At 34.7% G+C, this 22,338-nt stretch overlaps 1 protein-coding gene across 32 annotated transcripts in view; it reads right to left on the bottom strand.

The window, feature by feature from the left end:
• NRXN1 (neurexin 1) overlaps positions 1-22,338 on the bottom strand; it is a 1,204,011-nt gene that overhangs the window by 323,604 nt on the left and 858,069 nt on the right. For all 32 annotated transcript variants that reach the window (XM_047745932.1, XM_047745934.1, XM_047745950.1 and 29 more), the window contains one exon: positions 4,999-5,180. In XM_047745932.1, the coding sequence (XP_047601888.1) occupies positions 4,999-5,180 (182 nt within the window). The remainder of the gene's footprint in view (positions 1-4,998; positions 5,181-22,338) is intronic.

The raw sequence follows: 22,338 nt of genomic DNA, 5'->3' as shown, positions 1-22,338 counted from the left end.
GATTTTATCTTATTGATAGAGGTAAGGACTCATGTATAATTATTGACTTTAAAAAGATGCTTTTAAATTTAGTTTCAATAAAGCAGTATTGTAAAGTATAAAATATATTAAATAATATGTACTTATTAGACAAAATTTATTAAAATAATATAAAATGTAGAGATGCAGGGAAAGATGAGAAAGTGTTGACTTGTCACTGATATCGATAAGTTATTTTAGGACAAGTAATATTTACTCTAATGTATTATGCTCCTAGTCTATACTGAAACCACTGATCAAAAGGTGTATTTCTAAATCAAAATCAATTAAGAGCTTGGTTTCAAAAATAAGGCTTCCGACCCAGGAAAGTACAAAGAAGAAACACTCAAGGCAAATATGTACAACAATTCACTAATCAAATTTGTAATGCTCTTTCATGCTCCCAAGATGAAAGAATTTCAAAGAACACTCTTTACTCATCCTCTCCACCATCCTCCACACATTTCCTCTGGTCAGAACCACTGCACACGTTAATATTCATGGCAGTGAGTGAGCACATTTGCACTGGCTTTCTTCTGTAAGTCAAAGAGGGGTTAAGTAATCTCTAATTAATGTTGCCAGACTGATATATCCGAGATGCTTTCTCTAGAGTAGTAACACTGGTTAACATTGCTAGATATATATTATAAATTGATTTTTAAAATAAATTAGATTTTTTTGCTTATTGCTAAGAATGTTTTTACTCAATATTGATTAAATACTCTTCAACATGACTACTTTAAATGTGTATAAGACCCTACAGCTTAGAAATCACTTCTTTATATTCTTTATCTTAAAAACCTATCATCTATTTATATTCTTATAAATACACAGATAAGACAGTTAAAATTGCAAGAGGAAAAAATGGAGATGAACTCAGATAGTCATTCTGGAACAAAATTTGTCTACTATAAATAATCTAAGCTACCTCATGACCAGGATCCCACTTGGCTCATTCCTTTATTCATCCAACAAATATTTATTGAGGTAATTATTGTGAGCTCATTTATTTTTGTATCCATAGAGCCTAACATAGGCCTAGGCCATGCTAGTTGCTCAGAAAACCTTTCTGGATAGGCTTCAAGCATGTACACAAATGAAAGTTGAAAAGCCACACTTCTATATTATGTTTCTTATTAATCATCATTATTATCAAATTATGTTCTCTGCCATTAGATAGTTAATCTCAATTGGAAATAATGCGCAGATATGAAATGACTAGAGAACAGTTCATGATAAAGTTGAGTTACAATAAAAGAGATAATTACTAAGGTGAGATAATCATTCATATAGCAAAAATTCCCACCACACAATTCCTTTAAACCATCGGCTACCATAGTCAATTACTTGAAGATTCAGAAAACAACATCAACGAAATTATGTAACTTCAATAATATACTGTTAACTGCGTATCAAGTGCTACATTTTTTTCTGTTACAATCAAGTCTTAAGACTTTCTCAGATATATAGAAACTAAACTACATGAGTGACTTCACATTAACTAATAAAAAACTGACTCCCTATACTTGGCCTAGGTCCTCATATTTTCAATACATAATTCATTAATTCATTTATTATTACAAAAAATATTTATGGAGTACTTGTATTCTAGGCTCTATGCTAATTAATTGCTCCCCATTTCATGTGTTCATCTTGCCTTCATCCCTCCTAAAACCTTATAAATTTCAATAACAACATAATATGACTTTGAGGTTAACAGTAGTAGCATTAATATTAATATAATTTTAAAAATCTATAAAAACTAGGCCACCTGAATCAAAAACCATTTTATTCCAAGATCCTATAGTTTTAAAGGTACAATTAATCAAAATTTAGATATGATTGTATTTTCAAGTAAAAATCAAACAATCATTCTGATAAAAAGGGATGATGTCAAATATTCACATCTTCATCAAAATTATGTGCCAGTTATATTTTAAAGCTTAACTCACTGGAATGGCATTGTAGATTTCAGCAAGACCAGAGCACCTTTCAAGGAGTACTACCAATTTATTGGTTAATTTACTAATTAAGGGTAAAAATACAATTCTTAAAGATTAGTACAGAGTTTAAGTTTGGCTGACCTTGAGGGTTTACAGAAGTTTTCCTAGCAGTTCAATGGATAATAATAACTAACTTTACAGATAAATCATATCATGCATGGTATTAATCAGGCTAATTTTTAAATCAGGTACATTCATAAATCAAAATCAAACAACACTAACAAACTATAAATCTTGTTTTCCTTTCTAATTTCCATTCTTGAAAGAAGCAGAATAAATGACTAGGGGAATTGGGATCGACTGCAAGGTACCTAAATAATTTCATAAAATAGGGTCTGAATATTTTCAAATCTAAGTATTATTATTTAGAATACTTCTTTCACCTGCTGTTAACAACTTCAGTCCCAAGACACTTCATTCTCCTTCTCTTTTCTTCCTCCTTTCCTTCTTTTATCCTCCCAGCCCCCTTATCTCTCCCACTCCCTCTCTGCCTCCCCTCACCTTGCCTTTTTAAATTTCTAACTCTTCTTTCTCTTTCTCTTCCCAGTACCCAACATTATAAGAGTTAGAGGTAAGTTTCAATAATATAAAATACAAAACAAAACAATGCTGGCCTTGTCTTAATTTTGTTTGTATGTTGAAACATGAAAAGAAGTGACTTGTCTCCATATAAGCAACTTGTTGAGTCATTTATGGCTGACCACCACTTATAAGCAATGAGAGAAAAGGGAAGGAGATATGTTTTCATTGGCCATATTTGAATCAAGACAGATACTAGTAACGGAGACAGGAGAAGTTGGGATGACCAACAAGGGTAAGGTTTAGTAAGCCCAGGGAACCAATATACATTTTCCATTTCCCAATGAAGTACTAGCTCTCAGATCAAGCAAAAGTCTGAAGAGAGCAAATCCAAGAGGGAGAATATATTGAGACAAATACTGAATCTAAAGTGAGTAGGTGGTCAAACCAAGAAGATTCATAAAGAAGGATGCCCTTACAGGACAGTTGTCAGAAAGTCATGGCAAGTAAAGGAGCAATGGAATGGACTGGGCTGTTAAGGACACCTAGAAACTCAATCCATTACATATGGAGAGACTCTTAAAAGCCCATATTTGATCAAAATTGGAAAAAAAAATACCCATTCTTGTAGACTAAAACCCTCTGATCATAAAATAAACAACACTGGTTTGAGTAATTCAATAACATAGCCCCTTATGATTTGAGAGTGATCAGTGTAGAACCTTTTCTCAGGGTAAATATGTAATTGGTAATGGATCAATAAGTAATTTCTTTCAGGAGGAAAAGCTCTTGTTTTCTTTTTTATTCATTTTTTTGAAGTAGCAAGGCTCTTAAATCAGAATGGAGTAAATACATTTAGAAAGTTGAAATTACTCTAAACAGCAAGATTCCTTGCTGCACTAGTTAAGCTTATCTCAACTGATCATTTATTTATGATGCCATAAAAATCCAGATGCTTTCAATTTTGATTGTTAGGTATTTGCTGAAAGGCAGTTGAAATTACTTTCCCAGGGTTCCCATTTGACAACTGCATTTTGAATTGAAAATTTAGGATGGATCAATAATGGTTGTGCTGAGGTGGTTTTTGTTTTTTTGTTTTTTGTTTTTTCTTCCTTTTCTTCTAGGGTTAGCAATGAATTCTGCTCTTGTGGTCAGTGTAAACCCTTACTCAGCTAATGGAAATCTTAGAAGTCTAATAGAAAGCTAAGATTAAGAAAATAAATGAATAAAATTTTGAGAATTAAAACACATTAGAAGTCCGTGATCATGTATTGTGGTGTTTGATAGTTTTCCTAACCATTTTAGATGAATGCCTGAAGGCCAGTTTCTAAGAGAAAAGAACATGCTGACCAAATCAAATTGTCTTCTGAAGCATGATGCTGGAAAAGGGAGAACTTATAGGGATAGACAAAAGCAAAACAAAACAAATTTACATAATCATGAGATAAAAGATAAACTATATCTCAAGGATAAAAAGGGAAATGGAGAGACTTAAATATTTTTGAAACCTTCCAGAAATTACAGGTATTCAATTAAGAACTATGATGACAAGAACCCATTAGAGTTTTTAATATGTGACACTCTCCTATGGTTACTTTTATATATCAGGAAAATATTAATATTGCTTAACAAGGTGAGGCTGCATGTAATTCTGCATAAATATTGCTATAAAATGAAATGAAGAATTATAACTATACAGATTAGTAACTCTTTGAATGCAGAAATATAAGGCAGAGTCTCCAAGCTATAGTCAGTTATGGCAACTTTAAAAGGTTTAAAAAAAAAAAGCCTTTTTTTTTTTTTTAATTTGCCATCTATGATATGCTGACTAAATTCTTATAATAAGCTTAGAGGTTGGGGAAAAAGGAATCATCCAGGATATAAATGCTAAGACTCCATTTTATTTTCATCATACTTATATATCAAAATGAGTATAAGATGGCATTGATAGAATCTTTTCACCTTTTTTCTACCCCTAATTACCCTTGAAGTTCCCTTTTCTCCCATCCATTGCATGTTAACTTTAGACAATTATTTTCTCAAGTGAGGAAAGAAATAAGGACGCAGGGTTTGGATCTTTTGATGTTACCGGTATTACAACCTCATGATTCCAGTCAGTTGGAACAGTATCAACTAGACAATAACTCAGCTTTTTAATTTGGCATTTGCCTAAAGTCACTGAAAACATACCAAAGTCAATCTTTGTGAATAGAGAGTTGAGAGGAATTCACACTTAACAACAAAAAATATATTTTCTAATGTAAAGAACATTTTTAGCAGAAGCAGTTGGACTAAGGTCTTATTACTTCTTAAGTGTATTTCTATTTTCTGTACCGAAGTGCTGGTTGCTGGGGAGGAGAAACTTCCAAAAGGCAGAATTATAAGGTATTTATAATAATAATAATAATAAAACTAACAGTAAAAAATAAAAGCTGAATCTTATTTTTAAAGTACTTACTATATGTAGCTCTAGGTAGTCACCCAGGCCAGAAGAACTGTCCACTCGCACCAATACAGCTTCTTTTTGAACAGTGCTAAAACCTATGGCCAGTCTGTCTGCTCGTGTACTTGGACGGTCATTAGGAGGCCACTTATACGTGATTTGTCCACCACCTTTGCTAAAGATATACGTCGTCCCAGCTGGAAAACAAAATAACCAAAACCAATTAGTCTAAATACATCAGGTACACAACGTCCCTGTATTTGTTATGTTGACATATCAACAAATGATTAAATTTATACTATGGCAAAAATGAAAAACAAACATGAAACTATGGCAAAAACAGAACAAATCACAGTTTCAACCAAACAAGCTCAAGAAAGAGAACAGAGGATTTTTACAAGAAATATCAAAGCAGCACAGCTTTTAATATACTCATTAAACCTACCAGCAGGTGTTTCAGAACAAATGGGGGATTACTACTTTTTCCATTGAGATGGACATGCATGGAATCAAATGGGGTTTTATTTCTCCCCGCCAGTTTTTTAGAAATACTTTGGTAGGAAACACTGACTTTGGCTGCTTCCAAAAGGAGCAGAAACATATATCAACTTGTTTTTGAAACAAGAGTTGCACATGCATGTGACAGGGTCATACACCACAGTGAAGCAAATCACAACTACACTACCAACCAACTTTAATGGGGAAAGGGTCTATTCACATATGACAGATGATAACTAATGGATAAAGAGTCGTAAGTCCTAGGAGTTATGTCAGGAAAATACAGATAATAGATCTCATCAACCAAAGTGAGATCTTATTTAACAAGCAATATCTATTAGCTGTCAAGCTATCTAGGATCACAAAAAGACCCATGTTTTTCTTCAAAACTGAATGCTAGTCTTACAGTACTAAGAATACCAGACTCATTTGGTGAGTGTTCAAATTTTACTTTATGATGTTTATGTCAGCAAATTATCCATCTTACTTTAAAAAGAATTTTCTTTCAAACAAGTTTACTAAGCATCCAATGCACTTAAGTCCTATCTCATTGCACCACAACAAAATCTATCTCACTGAATGCAATAAAATGGAATTTTTAAGTCAGAATATTGGAAGAGACAAGTGAAGATATATATGTATATATAGGGAGAGAGAGGAGAAAAGACCTTTTTCCACACTAAAAGGGATGACAGTATATTTGCAAAGTTATCCCAGGAGTGGATGTTGTTAGGATATAATTTATAAAGGGTAATTTAGCCTTTCAATAACAAAGGATGCCAATACATATTTATTGTGTTCTATCTATGTGCCAAACATGGTAAGGAAAGTGGTAAGAGTAAATATTAAAATTTAGGACACAAAGCATCTTGTGTTTATAGAAAAAATAGCTCTACCAAGAGTAAGGCTTATATGTTAAAGGTGTGTGTATGGCAGGGATGTTTAAAGATTTCTACACATTATATTTCTACCATTACCAAGTTTACCAATTGAATGAAGTTGACTTGATGTCATGTTTTAGTATATTTAATTAAATAGCTGATAATACTTTGTTTTCTCTTTTTGTATTTTGGAGCCAACTGCCCTTTGCTTTCTGTCTGAAACATTTCCACAGGCCTTTCAGAAACTCCCAAGACCTCTGCAATATGCCTCCTGCCTGACTGGTTCAGAAGACCTTGGTACCAGGACAGCAGAAACATGTCAGGATAATATTAATGTAAAAGTGATAAAATAGAATCTTGTTAGAATGCAACAGTAGAGAGTCTTTGGATTCTCTATTAATTTTTTTTGGATACTGATGCATAAAGGAGTTTATCTCTCTCATGTGAAAATACTTAAGTTGTACTTCAAAGGCATCAGTCAATATGCAAGTAAAGAACATTCAGAATATAGAGATTTGTGTATCAGAAATACAGGACCCTCCAGGACCATTATGTTCTACATCATCAGAAGCTTGTTACTCAGCATATTAATGAGCAAGAACCATGTGATAAATATTTTTCAGCTTGGTCATTTTTCCCAGATGATTAACTATTAAATGTTTCACTAAAACCTACATTGATAAAAATCGGACGAGAACGTATAAAAGTGAGATTTTCTTTAACAGGAGACTGTGGTGGTGACCTCTGAGTGTAGATACTTGATTACTTTTATTTTGCACCATTTAATTAACTTTGTTCTCTAGTGCCTATGTAGTTCCTATGAATTAAGACAAATATTCAAAACTTGAGATGCTGCATAATAATGTAAAACATCTGGAAGAATGCAGATGTCTTCCAGAATCACCAGAAGAAGGTAGTGGTGTAAAGCAAAATATCTTACGTTACATAGTGGTTCTTGATATTAAAAATATCACTTTCCCAACAATTTTTCATTTCTTTTCTACTTCTGTATGGAAAGTAGGGGAAGCAATAGTCCCATGTTACATTTAAGGAAATTTAAAGATCGATTTGTTATCTAAAGTTGCAACCTTAGTTAAGTGGCCAAGCTGGTGGGAAACCTAGTATCCAGACTCCTACTCCCGAACTTTTTTTTTTATATTACAGAAATGTTTCTGTTATCATACCAAGACAGTTAAGAAAAAGTTAATTGGATGTGTCAGTCTGAATTTATCAAGGCCAACTGTTATCATATTCTAATGTCTCATATCCATAAAGTGACATTTGCACCTCATGATCATATACTGTCCTTTCACCTCACAATGCTTTTAAAAAAAGAAAAATAACATGTAAATGTGAAATGACATAACATTTAATATATGTAGATTCACATTTAGTTTAGGGTATACGTCCCAAAACTTATGGAACTATGAAAGTTTCTAGCTGCTCAGTTGCAGAATGTGAGGATAATAATTTAAAGGTTTTTATTTTCAGTAAGGTAAATGTTACAATACAGACATCGTTACTCAAGATTTGATTTCATCTCATATTTCAGTAAGTGCGAAGACTTGGCAACTAGCATACTATTAGCTACTCTGTCTTCCTTAAAATAACCTTCCAGTTCTGTAAGTTTTACCAAAACAAAGCAAAAACAATTGTACTACCTCATGCCAAGCAATGCAATTACTTGTAGCATCCTTTTTCTCCAGATATATCTGGAAAGCAATTTCTCTTGCCTCTTCTTCTACATGCACAACAGTAGATTATACTGTTCTCATCAGCATAATTTCATAATAAGTAAGAAAATTAGATGTCCAGTTCCTCCCCTGCCCCTCTCTCCCTACCTCTATAAGCATCTTGGCTTTCTTAAAAGAAAAAAAAATCATATCAAACTCTATAAAATTCCCTATGTTCTTAAATCCCCTTTCTATCAAGACATAAAATTACAGTGTATTCTATTCTAGTAACCTTATATGACAGTACCCCCACAATAAAATACAGTGGGTCAAATGACTGAAGTTTTAAATCTACTTCATTTAGTATGTATTTTTCTGAAGGACATGATGTGCTTACTATATAGCAGATAGCTAAAAAAAATTAAGAATGTAGGCTCTGAGCAGACCTGGGTTCAAATTCCAACTGAATCATTTACAAGCAACAATGACTTTGACCAACCTATTTATTCTAAGTCTTGGACATCCCATCTGAAAAAAATGAGGATATGAACACTACCACCTCACAGAGTTTTTGCCAAAATTAAATGAGATATCATACAGCAAGTAACACTTTAGTCTAATTCCTAGAATATGGGAAGTGCCCAGTAAATTTTACAGAGAAGAGTTGGTGCGGCCTGTGCTCACTCTCGCTTCTCTCTCTATGACAAATAAATAAATAAAATCTTTAAAAAAAAAATGGGACGCCTGGGTGGCTCAGTTGGTTAAGAGTTGGTGCGTGCGGTGGAAGAGTGTGTGTGTGTGTGTGTGTGTGTGTGTGTATGCATAGGTTAAAAATACAAAATAACAAAAAATATATAAAATAACAAACACTGCAACATTTTTGTCTTATTTTAATATAAGTTTGGAAAACTTTGAGTCATTTCAAAGTTGTGTGAATACCAAATATTTTGAAGAAATGACTTTCTTCCATCCCAGTTCTTATTAAACTTTTCAGTATTTCATTCCTTGGATTAGCAATTTTTCCACATAAACCCATTATATTATTATTTACATCCACTAGTAGTTGACAACAAGAAGGATATTAAATTGCATCACATAGTTGCTTTCATGAGAAAAAGAATATTAGTTCATCATCATAAAATACCTAGCATGGTAAGATTTATAGCATGATGCAAAAAAATTCACTTTAACTGTTAAATAAAGGAGTAAGTCTAAACAAAATGAACTGCCATCTAGCTTTCTTATTTTATTTTCATAGAAACATATTTTACTGTATTATATAAGTGAATTCAATGTGCAGCAACAGTATATATCAGTTACCATACCAAGTATTTTAGGAACATAGAAAGGCATGGTTCTATAGGATAATCACTGACACCTCAGTGCCATGACTACTAATGGATTTATTGCAAATTAACCTCAACATCCATCACATCACATCACTGAATGTATGGATGACTCAAACTTAAAGTGGTTTTCAGCAATCTCCACATTTAAGTCGTGCAGAAAATCTATATTACTGCAAATTCATTAACAGAGCTAGCTCCATCAGATGCAAGTTTATCTGTGTCAACATACTTTACACTACAATAAATGTCTGTAAAAATTATACATGGGCTCTCATTTCTAATGTCTGAACTGCCTGTGAGGTTATAACAAGAAATATTTTTAGCTTTTATTTAATATCTATTTACATAAAGGTCGCTCTCCCCTCTTTGACTTATTGCCAACCATCTCTTCCCTAAATGTGCCCACTGCAGCCTCATTTGTTTCTACAAAAGTTAATATGTTCCCCCAAGTGGACTGAACCTTCCTGAAAAATAAAAACAATCGGCATGTATTACGGGTTGCTCTCCATCCTTGCTCTATGAACAAGAATAACTTCTAAATAGATTACTTTCTAAGTCATAAGTATGTGAAAAAAAGGTTTCTTTCTGAAAGCCCATAATTCTTCAAATATCGCTGTGTAGCCAACATGAAACATCCAGGCCATTATAATTTTATTAAGTATAATAGGAATATAACACTTTTTTTCCCATTAAAGTTTGCCAGGTAGTCAGATGGAGTTAAAATAAAACAATTATAAGAGGAGCTTTTATTCCTTCTATAACCTTGAGAATAGGCTATTGTTAAATTTAAATTTTCTGAACAATTTCTACCTATAGAGGCATTCTTTTGAGTAAAATTCACAGAAAGCAAAACCAATGAGAAGGTTAATTTCTATGACAAAAAGAGAAAAAAAAGTTTTCAACCACAGTAAAACTTCTAAAGTGGTGAAACTTAAAAAAATAATAAATCTTAAGAAACTCACATGTACACAAAATCAACAATTTATTGCAGTTTAAGTTTCTATAAATTCTTTGCAAGATCACAAAGAATTACTTTGTGAAATTGAGCACTAATTGTTTCACAATAGGAACATTAACAACCCAGGAAAGGTGGGCATTATAACTAGGAGAGATGAATGGAATAAGTAAGTAATACATAGTAAGAGTTCCTCCCCATAATACGTAATGAACGCTAAACTGAAAAGTAGTAACAACAATAAGTGACTCTGAGAAGTAAGAGACAGCCCTCAATGCTACTATTCATCTAAGGATGAACAAATACTAGGGAAAGAAAATGAAAATAAAGAGTATATATCATAATTTGAGCCTCTTTATGGAAGACACAGACTTGGTAGAATTGACAAATGCACTACAGCTGGCTAAAGAGAAAGAAAATGACATAGTTTTTTTTTTTTTTTTTTAAACCTATGTCTTTGAGAAAGAAAGCAGGTAAGTCCTTAATAAAAGAAACAGAGCAAGAAATATGAACTATCACTGAAATGGCTTCCATACTGGGCCTGCAGTTTGCATCAGACCAGAACGGAGAAACCCAAGAAGAGTGTAAGTAATTCCCAAACAACAAAAGCCTGTTCAAAGCAGCTCATAGCAACATCCAAGATAGGACAACAGGAGGCTTCTCTCATATTGCAAGTCACATGTTCCATCAGAATCCTAGACTCTTAAGAATTAAGGTAATTTTTTGAGGTTTTTTTTTTAAAGACAGTTTGTTGACTATTTAAATTTCATGCAAACTGAGAAAGATGGGAAAAGTCAAAATTATGAGCACCTTTTTTTTTTTTTAAAGATTTTATTTATTTGACAAAGATCACAAGTAGGCAGAGAGGCAGGCAGAGAGAGGAAGGGAAGCAGGCTCCCCACTGAGCGGAGAGCCTGATGCAGGGCTCGATCCCAGGACCCTACTAAGATCATGACCTGAGCCGAAGGCAGAGGCCTCAATCTACTGAGCCACCCAGGCGCCCCTGTTTTGTTTTGGTTTTTTGTCCGGTGGAATTTCCCAGAGTGACACTATACAGGGTCACTGCACACCTACCACTCTATTAAACACCAACCATGAACTCAGTTCGAGCTCTTGCACAGAGATTCTTGTATCCTATACAAATCAGAGATACTGCTAGACTCTCAGGGTCTCCAAGGTCTCACAAGGTATTAACAATTAATGTCTCCCAAACTTTCCCCAGGAGCAAAGGAGGCTGAATCACTGAGATTCTACAGTTGACTTAGGAGATGTGCAAGCAGTGGAATTCTCTCCACTAAGCTGGCCTCTATGATACTCAGCTCTGGTTCAGCCAAGATACCATTTTAAAATAAAAAGTGGCGTGTGCTTATTCAACAAGAAACTTTAATCAAAATATAACTATCTAGAAGATGGAATAGCAAAAAGCTATCACGATTCCTATAAGGTCGGGAATTACTACTCTCCAAGATAATTTCAACAGTAATTATGCACTTCAATAAGAAAGTAAGAAAATTTTCCGTTTCCCTACTGACCCCAAACTTTTCTCTTAGTAATAATCTTTTTCTAATAAATATTCCATATTTTTCTATAGTCCATATTTTCTGTAATAAAAATTCTACATTCTGTGATCCTGGGAAGTACAATATATTTAAAAATGCATCATACATATTTCTCATTTTGATATTTGACATTTTCATATTTTGACATTTATGGAGAAAGTATGCTACATGAAAAAATGTATTCATTCTTTTGAAAACAAGTGGGTTCTTCTTTAATAACTGAAGTAATTCTTTAGCATATAAGTGGATTCATTGCTGACCTACCCTGTCCATATCTTAGACATTTATTCAGGAATACCACAAATAATACACAGATTGTGCATTGCACAATCAAAAAGACAGCATTCATATAAGAGATATGAATGGTATTCACTGGTCTTGTGTGAAGTTTTGACTCCATATCTCAGTCACTGAAGCCAAGTGTCATCATCTGGGTAAGTTACTCTGTTTTTCTGTCTTATAAGGAAATTAATTGAAACAAGAAAAATTCTTAAGCTGACTTACCCGCTGGTTGTGTGATAATTGCCAATTATGTCAATGAAGCTAAGAATATAAAATGTAAAACACACAGCTCTTTTCTCCAAACAGGTAGGACCATTAAAGTTAAATAGCAAGGCAGGATAGTTTATGAGAGATATCAGATAAATGGTATTCACCCACGTCACCTAGTTTGGATTTTTAAAAAAATCTTTGAAAAGGTGACAATATTAAAGGCACTGATTAATGTTAACTTTTTTAAAAAGAGCATAAAAATGATAATAGATCAAAGACATAGAAGTAATTGAATATTTTGAGATAATTTTCAAGCCGGTGAATACTGTTTTCGAAAATCTATGCAATAAGTAACACTTCACTTAGTGATTCCTTTGCAATATGCTTTCTTTTAAAAGCTATTTGTTATTTCCCTCTCTAAACATGTCACTTAGAAAATATTCCCTCTAGGAACAGTTGAGTTCAATAGTTTGAGTGGCCCAACCTTGTTCCAAGATCAAATTTTAAGTCCTGGAAAATTAAAAGGCTCTTGGGATCTAAGTTCTCTTGTTAAAAAGAAAAACAAGTAAGTGGTATTCTTTCTGCCAATCAGATTAGGAAAAAACTTCATAAAGATAGGAAAGTGATCTAAAGTTAAAAATAAAACCAAGCAAAGCAATCCCACAACCAATAACCTAAGAACATCAAATGCTTATGTCTTGCCTTCTGAAACTACACTTCCTCCAGCAGTGAGCGAGCTTTATTAAAAACTCTCTTACAAGTAATTCAGTAATCAATTTGCATTAGAGCTACAGACAGCAGGGATGGGAGAGAAGAAACCACACCTTCCGGTACTTAAAGAAAAATCTTATTTTAAAGAACATACAATAAGCTCTGTGAGTCCCTAATAAATTCTTAAAATTATTAGCTAGTCCAAAAAAATTGTACTTGACTAATAATGATGTCCTTAAATTTACTTTTTTTTAAGCTTATAGTTAAAATGGCCTTCATCAAGTTTTCAGAGTCAAGAATTTATTAGAACTATGGTGTTAAAAATTAATGTTATAAAAAAGTGATATAAGCATAGACTTAATGCTGAAATGTTCTCAGAGATAATTAAGCAAACCTTCCCATTTCAAATGACAAAATGGAAGCCCAGAGAATGCAAGTGGTTTCTCAATGTCATGCAGATAGTGAGGGTCTATAACCAACCCTATTCCTAGTGCTTTTTCCATGATACAGTGAAGACGTGAGATCGAATGACTGCTTCTTATTTAGAAAAATAAGCTAAAAAATTCACAAATCAAGGTCTCACTTCAATCATCTCTAGAATCTTTTTAATGATGCTTTCCTGGACTGGTTTGGAGGGACTCAAAGTTTCTGTAATGACACTTAGCAGAAATGACTCACTCACATTCTGACATTTTCAGAGTCTAGCCTGAATATTTTAAAGATGTGAGATCTTTGCAAAGCTTTATTGTAAGATTCCTGCCTCCAAAGCTATCCCTGCCTTCGGCATACTCTAAGGCTCCCGAATTACTGAACACAGATGTAGAAAATAAACTTTCATTATTAATGCAATAATCACTTCTATTCTATACCAGAAAGGCCATATTCTATACCAGAAACACCATTTCTTGCCCTTAGCAGTGGAATTAAATCCTGAACACAAAAGCTCACATGGTTACTTTGAACAATTTGCATCACATATTTAATATAGGGGCCACCAGGGGAGCCTGGGTGACTCAGTCAGTTGAATGTCAGCGTTCAGCTCAGGTCATGATCCCAGGGCTCTGGGATCGAGTCCTGCATCGGGCTCCTTGCTCAGTGCAGAGCCTGCTTCTCCCTCTGCCCACCAACCCCTGCTTGTGCTCTCTCTCTGACAAATAAATAAAATAAAATCTTAAAAAAGAAAAAAAAAGATGCAAGAAACTGAAAGTAAGGTATATTCTACAGAATAACTAGCGGCATTCTTCAAAAGAGCCAAGGTTAGGAAAACACAGAGAAATGCTAAGGAGCTGTCCCAAATTGGAAGGGACCGAAGAGACATGACAAGATGCAATGGGAGACCTTTGTTTCAATCTTGGACTGCAGAAAAGGACATTAGCGGGATAACATAATGTTTGAAGAAGGTGTGTAAGCTAGTATATTGTATCAATGTTAACTTCCTGGTTTTATTCATTGTATTATGTATACAAGATGTTAACTTTGAGAGCTGGTTGAAAGGACAAGGAGAACACTTTTTTAAGAAAATTTTGTAACTTTTTAGTAAATTTAAAAGTATTTCAAGGGCACCTGGGTGGCTCATTCAGTTAGGCATCTGCCTTCGGCTCAGGTCCTAATCTGGGACTGAACCCCACTTCAGGCTCCCTACTCAGCAGGGAGTCTGCTTTTCCCTCTCTGCCCCTCCCCCTGCTCTTTCTCTCTCTATAATAAATAAATAAAACATTTTAAAAATCTAAATGTATTTTTAAAAAATCTAAATGTATTTCAAAATAACTTTTAAATAAAGAAATGTATTGATCATGAACAGCAATTAAGACTCGAGTAAGATTGTAGGCCATGGGAATCTATGCAACAAAGGTAGCTTATAAAATCCCTAGCTCTTGAAATTGACAAAGTGAATAAAAGAAACCTCACTTAAAATGGAGTCTGGAGGCCAGAAGGGGGAGCTTTCATGCCCTGCCACTCTTTCTCAATTATAGACCCCAGCATGAAGAAGTCTATACTTTACTACCCCAGAAGGAGTTTGAAAGATTTTCTCTGGGCTCAGCAACTCAGCCAATGAAAAGTCACTACACTCTGGGGACTCCCAGTTTACTCCATGGACTGTTTTTAACAGCCTCTCCCAACTCCTCCTTTACCTCAATAAAAGAACATTCCTCTCCTTTGTTCTCTAGACCTACATGTATGACCTCAGTTGTAATTCTCTGCTCTTCCTAAATAAACCCATTTGCTAGTAAAATATCATAAACTTTATGAGAGCTCACAGTAAGCTAATTCCTTGTATAAGTTTGCAATCTAAGAGGGACACTAGTGCCATGGGGAGGCAAAAAGAAACAGTACTAATGCTAAGAAAGGGTTTTCTAATACATTATTGGTATTTTCATGTGTAGGAATTAGTATAGTTGACCCTCGAACAATGTGGGGGTTGGGGACACAGACCTATAATGGAAAATCCAAGTAAAATGTTGATTCCCCCAAAACTTATATAGCCTATTCTTGGCAGAAGCCTTACTGATAACATAGTCAATTAAAACATACTTTATATATATGTGCATATGCAATTAATGCACACTTTATATGTCACATATATTATATACTGTATTCTTACAGTAAAATAAGCTAAAGAAAACGTTATTACGAAAATCGTAAGAAAGAGAAAATACATTTGCAGTACTATATTGTATCCAAAAAAAGTTGGCATATAAGTGGACCCATTCAGTTCAAACTCATGTTGTTTAAGGGTCAATTGTACATACTGTGGTTGTTATGAAAGAAATGAGTCCAAAGACAGCGAATATGGGCCATTAGGGAGGAAAGATTCATATCTCTTCTAACATAACAAGGAAAAAAAAGTCCTGTGTGAATTTAATTTAGAGGTTGCTTGAAAGATTGAAAGCCAAATGGTTGAAGAAGGTGTGTGAAGAATGAGTTGGAATTTTTGACAAAAACAAAACACAATGCTGAGTCAATAGTAGAAGAACAATGATGGAGAACGAGAATACAATGACAATATAACAGCATAATCTAAGAAAAAAAAATCCATACACTCAAAAAGTTATTTAAGTATTTGCTATGTACAAAGCATGATGCTAGACCTGGGGATAATACAGAAGTATATGTCAAAGCTCCAGAATCCAATTTTTCTACAACTATCACTACTTATTCAATCAGAAGTCAAGTTTTTACTTTCTCTTTTATATTCCCATTCTGAGAGCCACTGTTCATATTACAACACCTTTAATCTTAAATGTAATATTCATCCTTACTGATATGATACCATCCTGCCTCTCCTTAATTTAAATCTACCTTACAAACTCTAAGTTCATTTTTTGAAATAGCATATGTAATCACTCCTCTATTCAAAGATCTCCACCATGTACCAAATTAAGTACAAAATCCTGTTGTAACTTAAACATCCTCCATATAACCAACCCTCTTTCAGGCAAACTGAAGAGTTCACTTGGTCTCCCAAAATACCCCTGAATTCTCTTTAGGGAAGATAGAATTTAACATAGTTCTGGAAAAATAAGAGAAAAAAATATTTTTGTGGGCAGGACTGTCATGAGAAAAGTCACAGAGACAAAAAATGGATTCCAGAAATAAGTCCTAGATCCACTTGTATTAATGGGAAGTTACTTTTTTTTTTTTAAGAGGCTGATACTTTTTAAAGCACCACTATTTCCTATCTCTTTGCGTCCTGAATTAAGTCTCTAAATAAATAGAGAGTACAAATCACATAGTTGAAATTAGGACTGTTCAAGTTCAGTATTAAGAGATTAGATCAGTTCCAGTATCTCAGTATATTCATAATTCTATGAAAAGCAAATTTCCTTACAAAGATTCACATAACTTCACAAATGTAAGGGGAAAAAAATGATACTACTGTCATGAAATAGAAACTTTATTTAATAAGAAGTGTTTTGGTGATATTTGCTATTTATCACAAATCTTTGCATTCTATCTTCATCAGAAATAAAGCCATTTTTCATTTGTTTTTAAGTCTAGATTTATGCTTAGTAGAAAAAGTAACAGTAACGGTAACCAACATTAAAATAAATTATGTATAACTGATTTGTTTATCCTTTATTTTAGACTCTCTGAAACACCATATGAAGACAATAAGAACACAATTTAACCAACTTGGAGATGTATCGATCCACATATTTTCATAATAAAAATTATAAGCAGCAAAAAATTGGGACACTAGACCACTTTTTTGACAAACAGCTGTGGGTATTTATAATATAAAATTCAAAGAGGGAAGTTTTTTAACCCTTGAAGATAGTTAGCCAATGAAATTCAACAAAGGAAATGAATTTTGAAAGTGATAAAAAAAAATGTTCTCTACAGAGATCTATTTCACCACCCATGTGAAGATATAAAACTATGTGTGAGAGTTGTTTTTGAAGCCAAAATGACTGAAACATTAGAGGGTGGATTAAAGTGCCAAATCAGCCCTGGGGCAGGGAAGTGTCAAACCTTTCTTCTTTTGTATTTTGTTCATAAAATTCTATCCTCCTAGACTAAAATTACAAGGTGGTTCCAAACTGAACCTCAGAGCTTGAATGCTCAGGTTCCCAGTCTCAAAAGACCCTCAAGTTTGAAACATAAGTCTTTGAGCTCTAGCATCTTCAAATAGCATCTCTGAAAATGATTGAGAAAGACCTATAGGACAAAGAGAGAAGAGCACTACTAAGGATGAAGTAGGCTTCAAACTTAGAAACACCCAGATCTAGGATCATCCTTTAAAGTTTAACTCATTTTAAATTGGTTATTGTATTCCAATGAAGTTTCCATGCCATCTGTCTTTGAAGTCATTTAAATTAAGTTTTATGACTCTTGAGGGAAAAAGAGGCCATTTCTAACTCAGTATAGTCTGCTTACTACTATCAATCACTAATTAGAATTAATTATTAAGAAAGTGATTCCCTTTTTCCCTGAATATTCTAAATCATTTATCAAAGGATGACATGTCTTTTTGTTTCTTCTTCGGTATATTGAAGTCATACTCATATGACTTTTGGGTAGACACTACTGAAGCGATGGTTTTAGTCAGATGTGTGACAATAATGGCATCTAAAAGCTACATTTAACCAAGCGAGCAGTATTTTTGGAACAGCAGGCAGTATAAAAGTGCTTTGTGAATATTAACATATTCTAGCAAATTAGTTTGCACTCATTATCATAAGCAATTACTTACTGTTTAGATGCAGCTCGTATTAAATTGGCAAGCAATTTGCAAGAATTAAAACATAACATGGAGGGTTTTCTGAAAATTCAACAATATACTGAGACAAATGATGCTACTAGGTTCACAGACCATGTACCAAACACGGTTACCCATTAAACATATTTAGCATTAAAATAATAGTTGGCTACATGGGCTTTTAATGTAAGATAATTTTGTAACCATTGTTCAGACACTATCAGTAGAATTATACATATGAGACACTAGAAGGCGTTAAAAAAAAAAAAAAGAAAAAAAGACCTCAGAAGGAAGCAGGAAGTCTTTTTCTGAGAATGAACTGCTTGTCACTTTGACTAAGTTTGGGGACTTCATTAACCCAGCACAGTCTTTTTTTGTTTGTTTTTTTTTTTTAAGATTTTATTTATTTATTTGACAGAGAGAGATCACAAGTAGGCAGAGAGGCAGGCAGAGAGAGAGAGAAGGAAGCAGGCTCCCTGCTGAGCAGAGAGCCTGATGTGGGACTCCATCCCAGGACCCTGAGATCATGACCTGAGCTGAAGGCAGCGGCTTAACCCACTGGGCCACCCAGGTGCCCAACCCAGTACAGTCTTGAGCTATCTGGTATTACTCAAGTGGTCCCTTTTATTTTTATTTTTTATTTTTTATTTTTTTTTTAAGATTTTATTTATTTGACACAGAGAGAGAGAGTACAAGTAGAAGGGAACAGCAAGGGGAGAGAGACAAGCAGGCTCCCCACTGAGCAGGGAGGCCGATGCGGGGCTCAATCCCAGAACCCTGGGATCATGACCTGAGCCGAGGGCAGCTGCTTAACCAACTGAGCCACTCAGATCCGCCCCCATCCACCCACCCAAGTTGTCCCTTCTAAAAAGTTTCCATTGTCATGGTTATTCCCTCCATTTATCTCAATGGTGGAGACTACTGATGTTTACACTATGCATACTGTCTTCTCTAATAATAGAACTCGAAACTGGGCATACAGCTAGATTGAATGTAAGCTGGCCATACAGCTGTGCAGCCAGAGGCTACATTTCCCATTCTCCCTTGCAGCCTGCCAGGACCAAGTGACTCAGTTCTGGCCAAAAATGTATTTGCACTTTCCTGCCCATGTCCCTCTTTCTTCTTGCTGAGTGACCTTAAGACCTAGAAATGGAAGCCACAGGTTGAGAATTTTACCCTTCCAGCCTGGGCCCCCTGAAGTGTAACTACGATGCAAGAAAGAAAATTTACATTTTGTTCATATCTAAGTATTTTAAGATCTCATTTTTACAGCAAGTGGTGTTTATATAGCCTTTAAAACAATATGACAAAACATTCCCATCTATTTTTTTATGCTTATACCAGTCAAGTAAATTTGATAGGGAAACTATAATTATCTCTATTTTACAAATTTGAGAGAAATTGGTGCTCACAGAGGTAAAATGATTTGTCTGTGGTCACAAAGTAATGTGAAACTTCTTATCAAAACCTTCCTCACAGAAGGCTAGTAATAATCTACTACTTTTTATAGTCAATCAGTGTTACTCTGACAGATTCTATGGTGAGGGTGCCACATATTTTCATGGATCTACCCAATCCCCAAACTCTTCTCTTCCTTACAAGAACAACGTGGCACATCTGCAAAATGTGGTAAAGGAGGCTGTCCACGACCCTGAAGCAAAGTGAAATTAATTGACCCACAATGACCCCTCAGCTTGAATATAGAGTGTTTACCTTAGAAACCTTGATCTATGTGTCTGTTTTTGTGCCAGTACGATGCTGTCTTGATGATGACAGCTTTGTAATAGAGCTTGAAGTCCGGAATTGTGATGCCACCAACTTTGGCTTTCTTTTTCAATATTCCTTTGGCTATTCGAGGTCTTTTAGAGAGCCCAGAAATAAACCCTCAACTCTATGGTCAACTAATCTTTGACAAAGCAGGAAAGAATGTCCAATGGAAAAAAGACAGCCTCTTCAATAAATGGTGTTGGGAAAATTGGACAGCCACATGCAGAAAAATGAAATTGGATCATTTCCTTACACCACACACAAAAATAGACTCAAAATGGATAAAGGATCTCAATGTGAGAAAGGAATCCATCAAAATCCTTGAGGAGAACACAGGCAGCAACCTCTTCGACCTCAGCCGCAGCAACATCTTCCTAGGAACATCACCAAAGGCAAGGGAAGCAAGGGCAAAAATGAACTATTGGGATTTTATCAAGATCAAAAGCTTTTGCACAGCAAAGGAAACAGTGAACAAAACCAAAAGACAACTGACAGAATGGGAGAAGATATTTGCAAATGACATATCAGATAAAGGGCTAGTGTCCAAAATCTATAAAGAACTTAGCAAACTCAACACCCAAAGAACAAATAATCCATTCAAGAAATGGGCAGAGGACATGAACAGACATTTCTGCAAAGAAGACATCCAGATGGCCAACAGACACATGAAAAAGTGCTCCATATCACTCGGCATCAGGGAAATACAAATCAAAACCACAATGAGATACCACCTCACACCAGTCAGAATGGCTAAAATTAACAAGTCGGGAAATGACAGATGCTGGCGAGGATGCGGAGAAAGGGGAACCCTCCTACACTGTTGGTGGGAATGCAAGCTGGTGCAACCACTCTGGAAAACAGCATGGAGGTTCCTCAAAATGTTGAAAATAGAACTACCCTATGACCCAGCAATTGCACTGCTGGGTATTTACCCTAAAGATACAAACGTAGTGATCCGAAGGGGCACGTGCACCCAAATGTTTATAGCAGCAATGTCTACAATAGCCAAACTATGGAAAGAACCTAGATGTCCATCAACAGACGAATGGATAAAGAAGATGTGGTATATATACACAATGGAATACTATGCAGCCATCAAAAGAAATGAAATCTTGCCATTTGCGACGACGTGGGTGGAACTAGAAGGTATCATGCTTAGTGAAATCAGTCAATCGGAGAAAGACAACTATCATATGATCTCCCTGATATGAAGGAGAGGAGATGCAACATGGGGGGTTAAGGGGGTAGGAGAAGAGTAAATGAAACAAGATGGGATTGGGAGGGAGACAAACCATAAGTGACTCTTAATCTCACAAAACAAACTGAGGGTTGATTGGGAGAGGGGGTTTCGGAGAGGGGAGGTGGGATTATGGACATTGGGGAGGGTATGTGCAATGGTGAGTGCTGTGAAGTGTGTAAACCTGGAGATTCACAGACCTGTACCCCTGGGGATAAAAATATATGTTTATAAAAAATAAAAAAAAAGAAAGAAAGAAAGAAACCTTGTCATTGTACATTCTTTCTCTGCCCCTTTGAGATATAAATATTCTCAGCTTGTTGACAGTTTTACAACTCAGGAATGTCTTTCTCCAGTGCCTGGAACCATCTCTTTGAAATGTAATAATCAAGAAAGGTAGGACCCCTCTCAGTCTGTGCTGAAGTACAGAAGCCATGGTGTATCAGCACTAACTAGCAAGCACCATAGACCTAATTCCACTGAGCAACCCACAGTGTGGTCTCCAATATGTACCCATTAGCTCACCCCAGAGCTTAAAAAGGTCTCTTGACTTTTGCTTCAGTACAGTGGAGTCCTAGCTTTTCCCCCATTAAAAAAGTTTGGAATAAAGTCTTCCGTACTAAATAGATAGATAGATAGATAGATAGATAGACAGACAGAGAAATAGAGAGATCTTCTTTACCTGTTTAACTTGTTTGGTGCAATCTTTCTTTGAGTTTCGTCACTCATTTATTTTTATTATATTATTCTGCCACCTGAGCTAACCAGTCTCAGAAAGAGCATTAGTAACCCAGTCAAAATTTAAAAAAAAAAAAAAAAGAAAGAAAGAAAGAAAGAAAGAAAAATGTTCCCTCATTCGAATTTTATTTCCTCATTCTCAGAGGAAAATTCATACTTCTTCATACAACATAAAAACAGTATTATCGGGGAAGCTTAGTAATAAGAAATTTTACTTGGAGGTATTTTCATATACTAATCAAAATGCTAAATAACATTTTATAGCAACATTCTGAGTAACATTCATCTAGTATGA

Source organism: Lutra lutra, chromosome 9 (assembly GCF_902655055.1).
Source record: "Lutra lutra chromosome 9, mLutLut1.2, whole genome shotgun sequence".
Taxonomy (NCBI): domain Eukaryota; kingdom Metazoa; phylum Chordata; class Mammalia; order Carnivora; family Mustelidae; genus Lutra; species Lutra lutra.
Note: the sequence above shows the minus strand (reverse complement) of the source record. Positions and strands in the feature narration are given on the sequence as shown.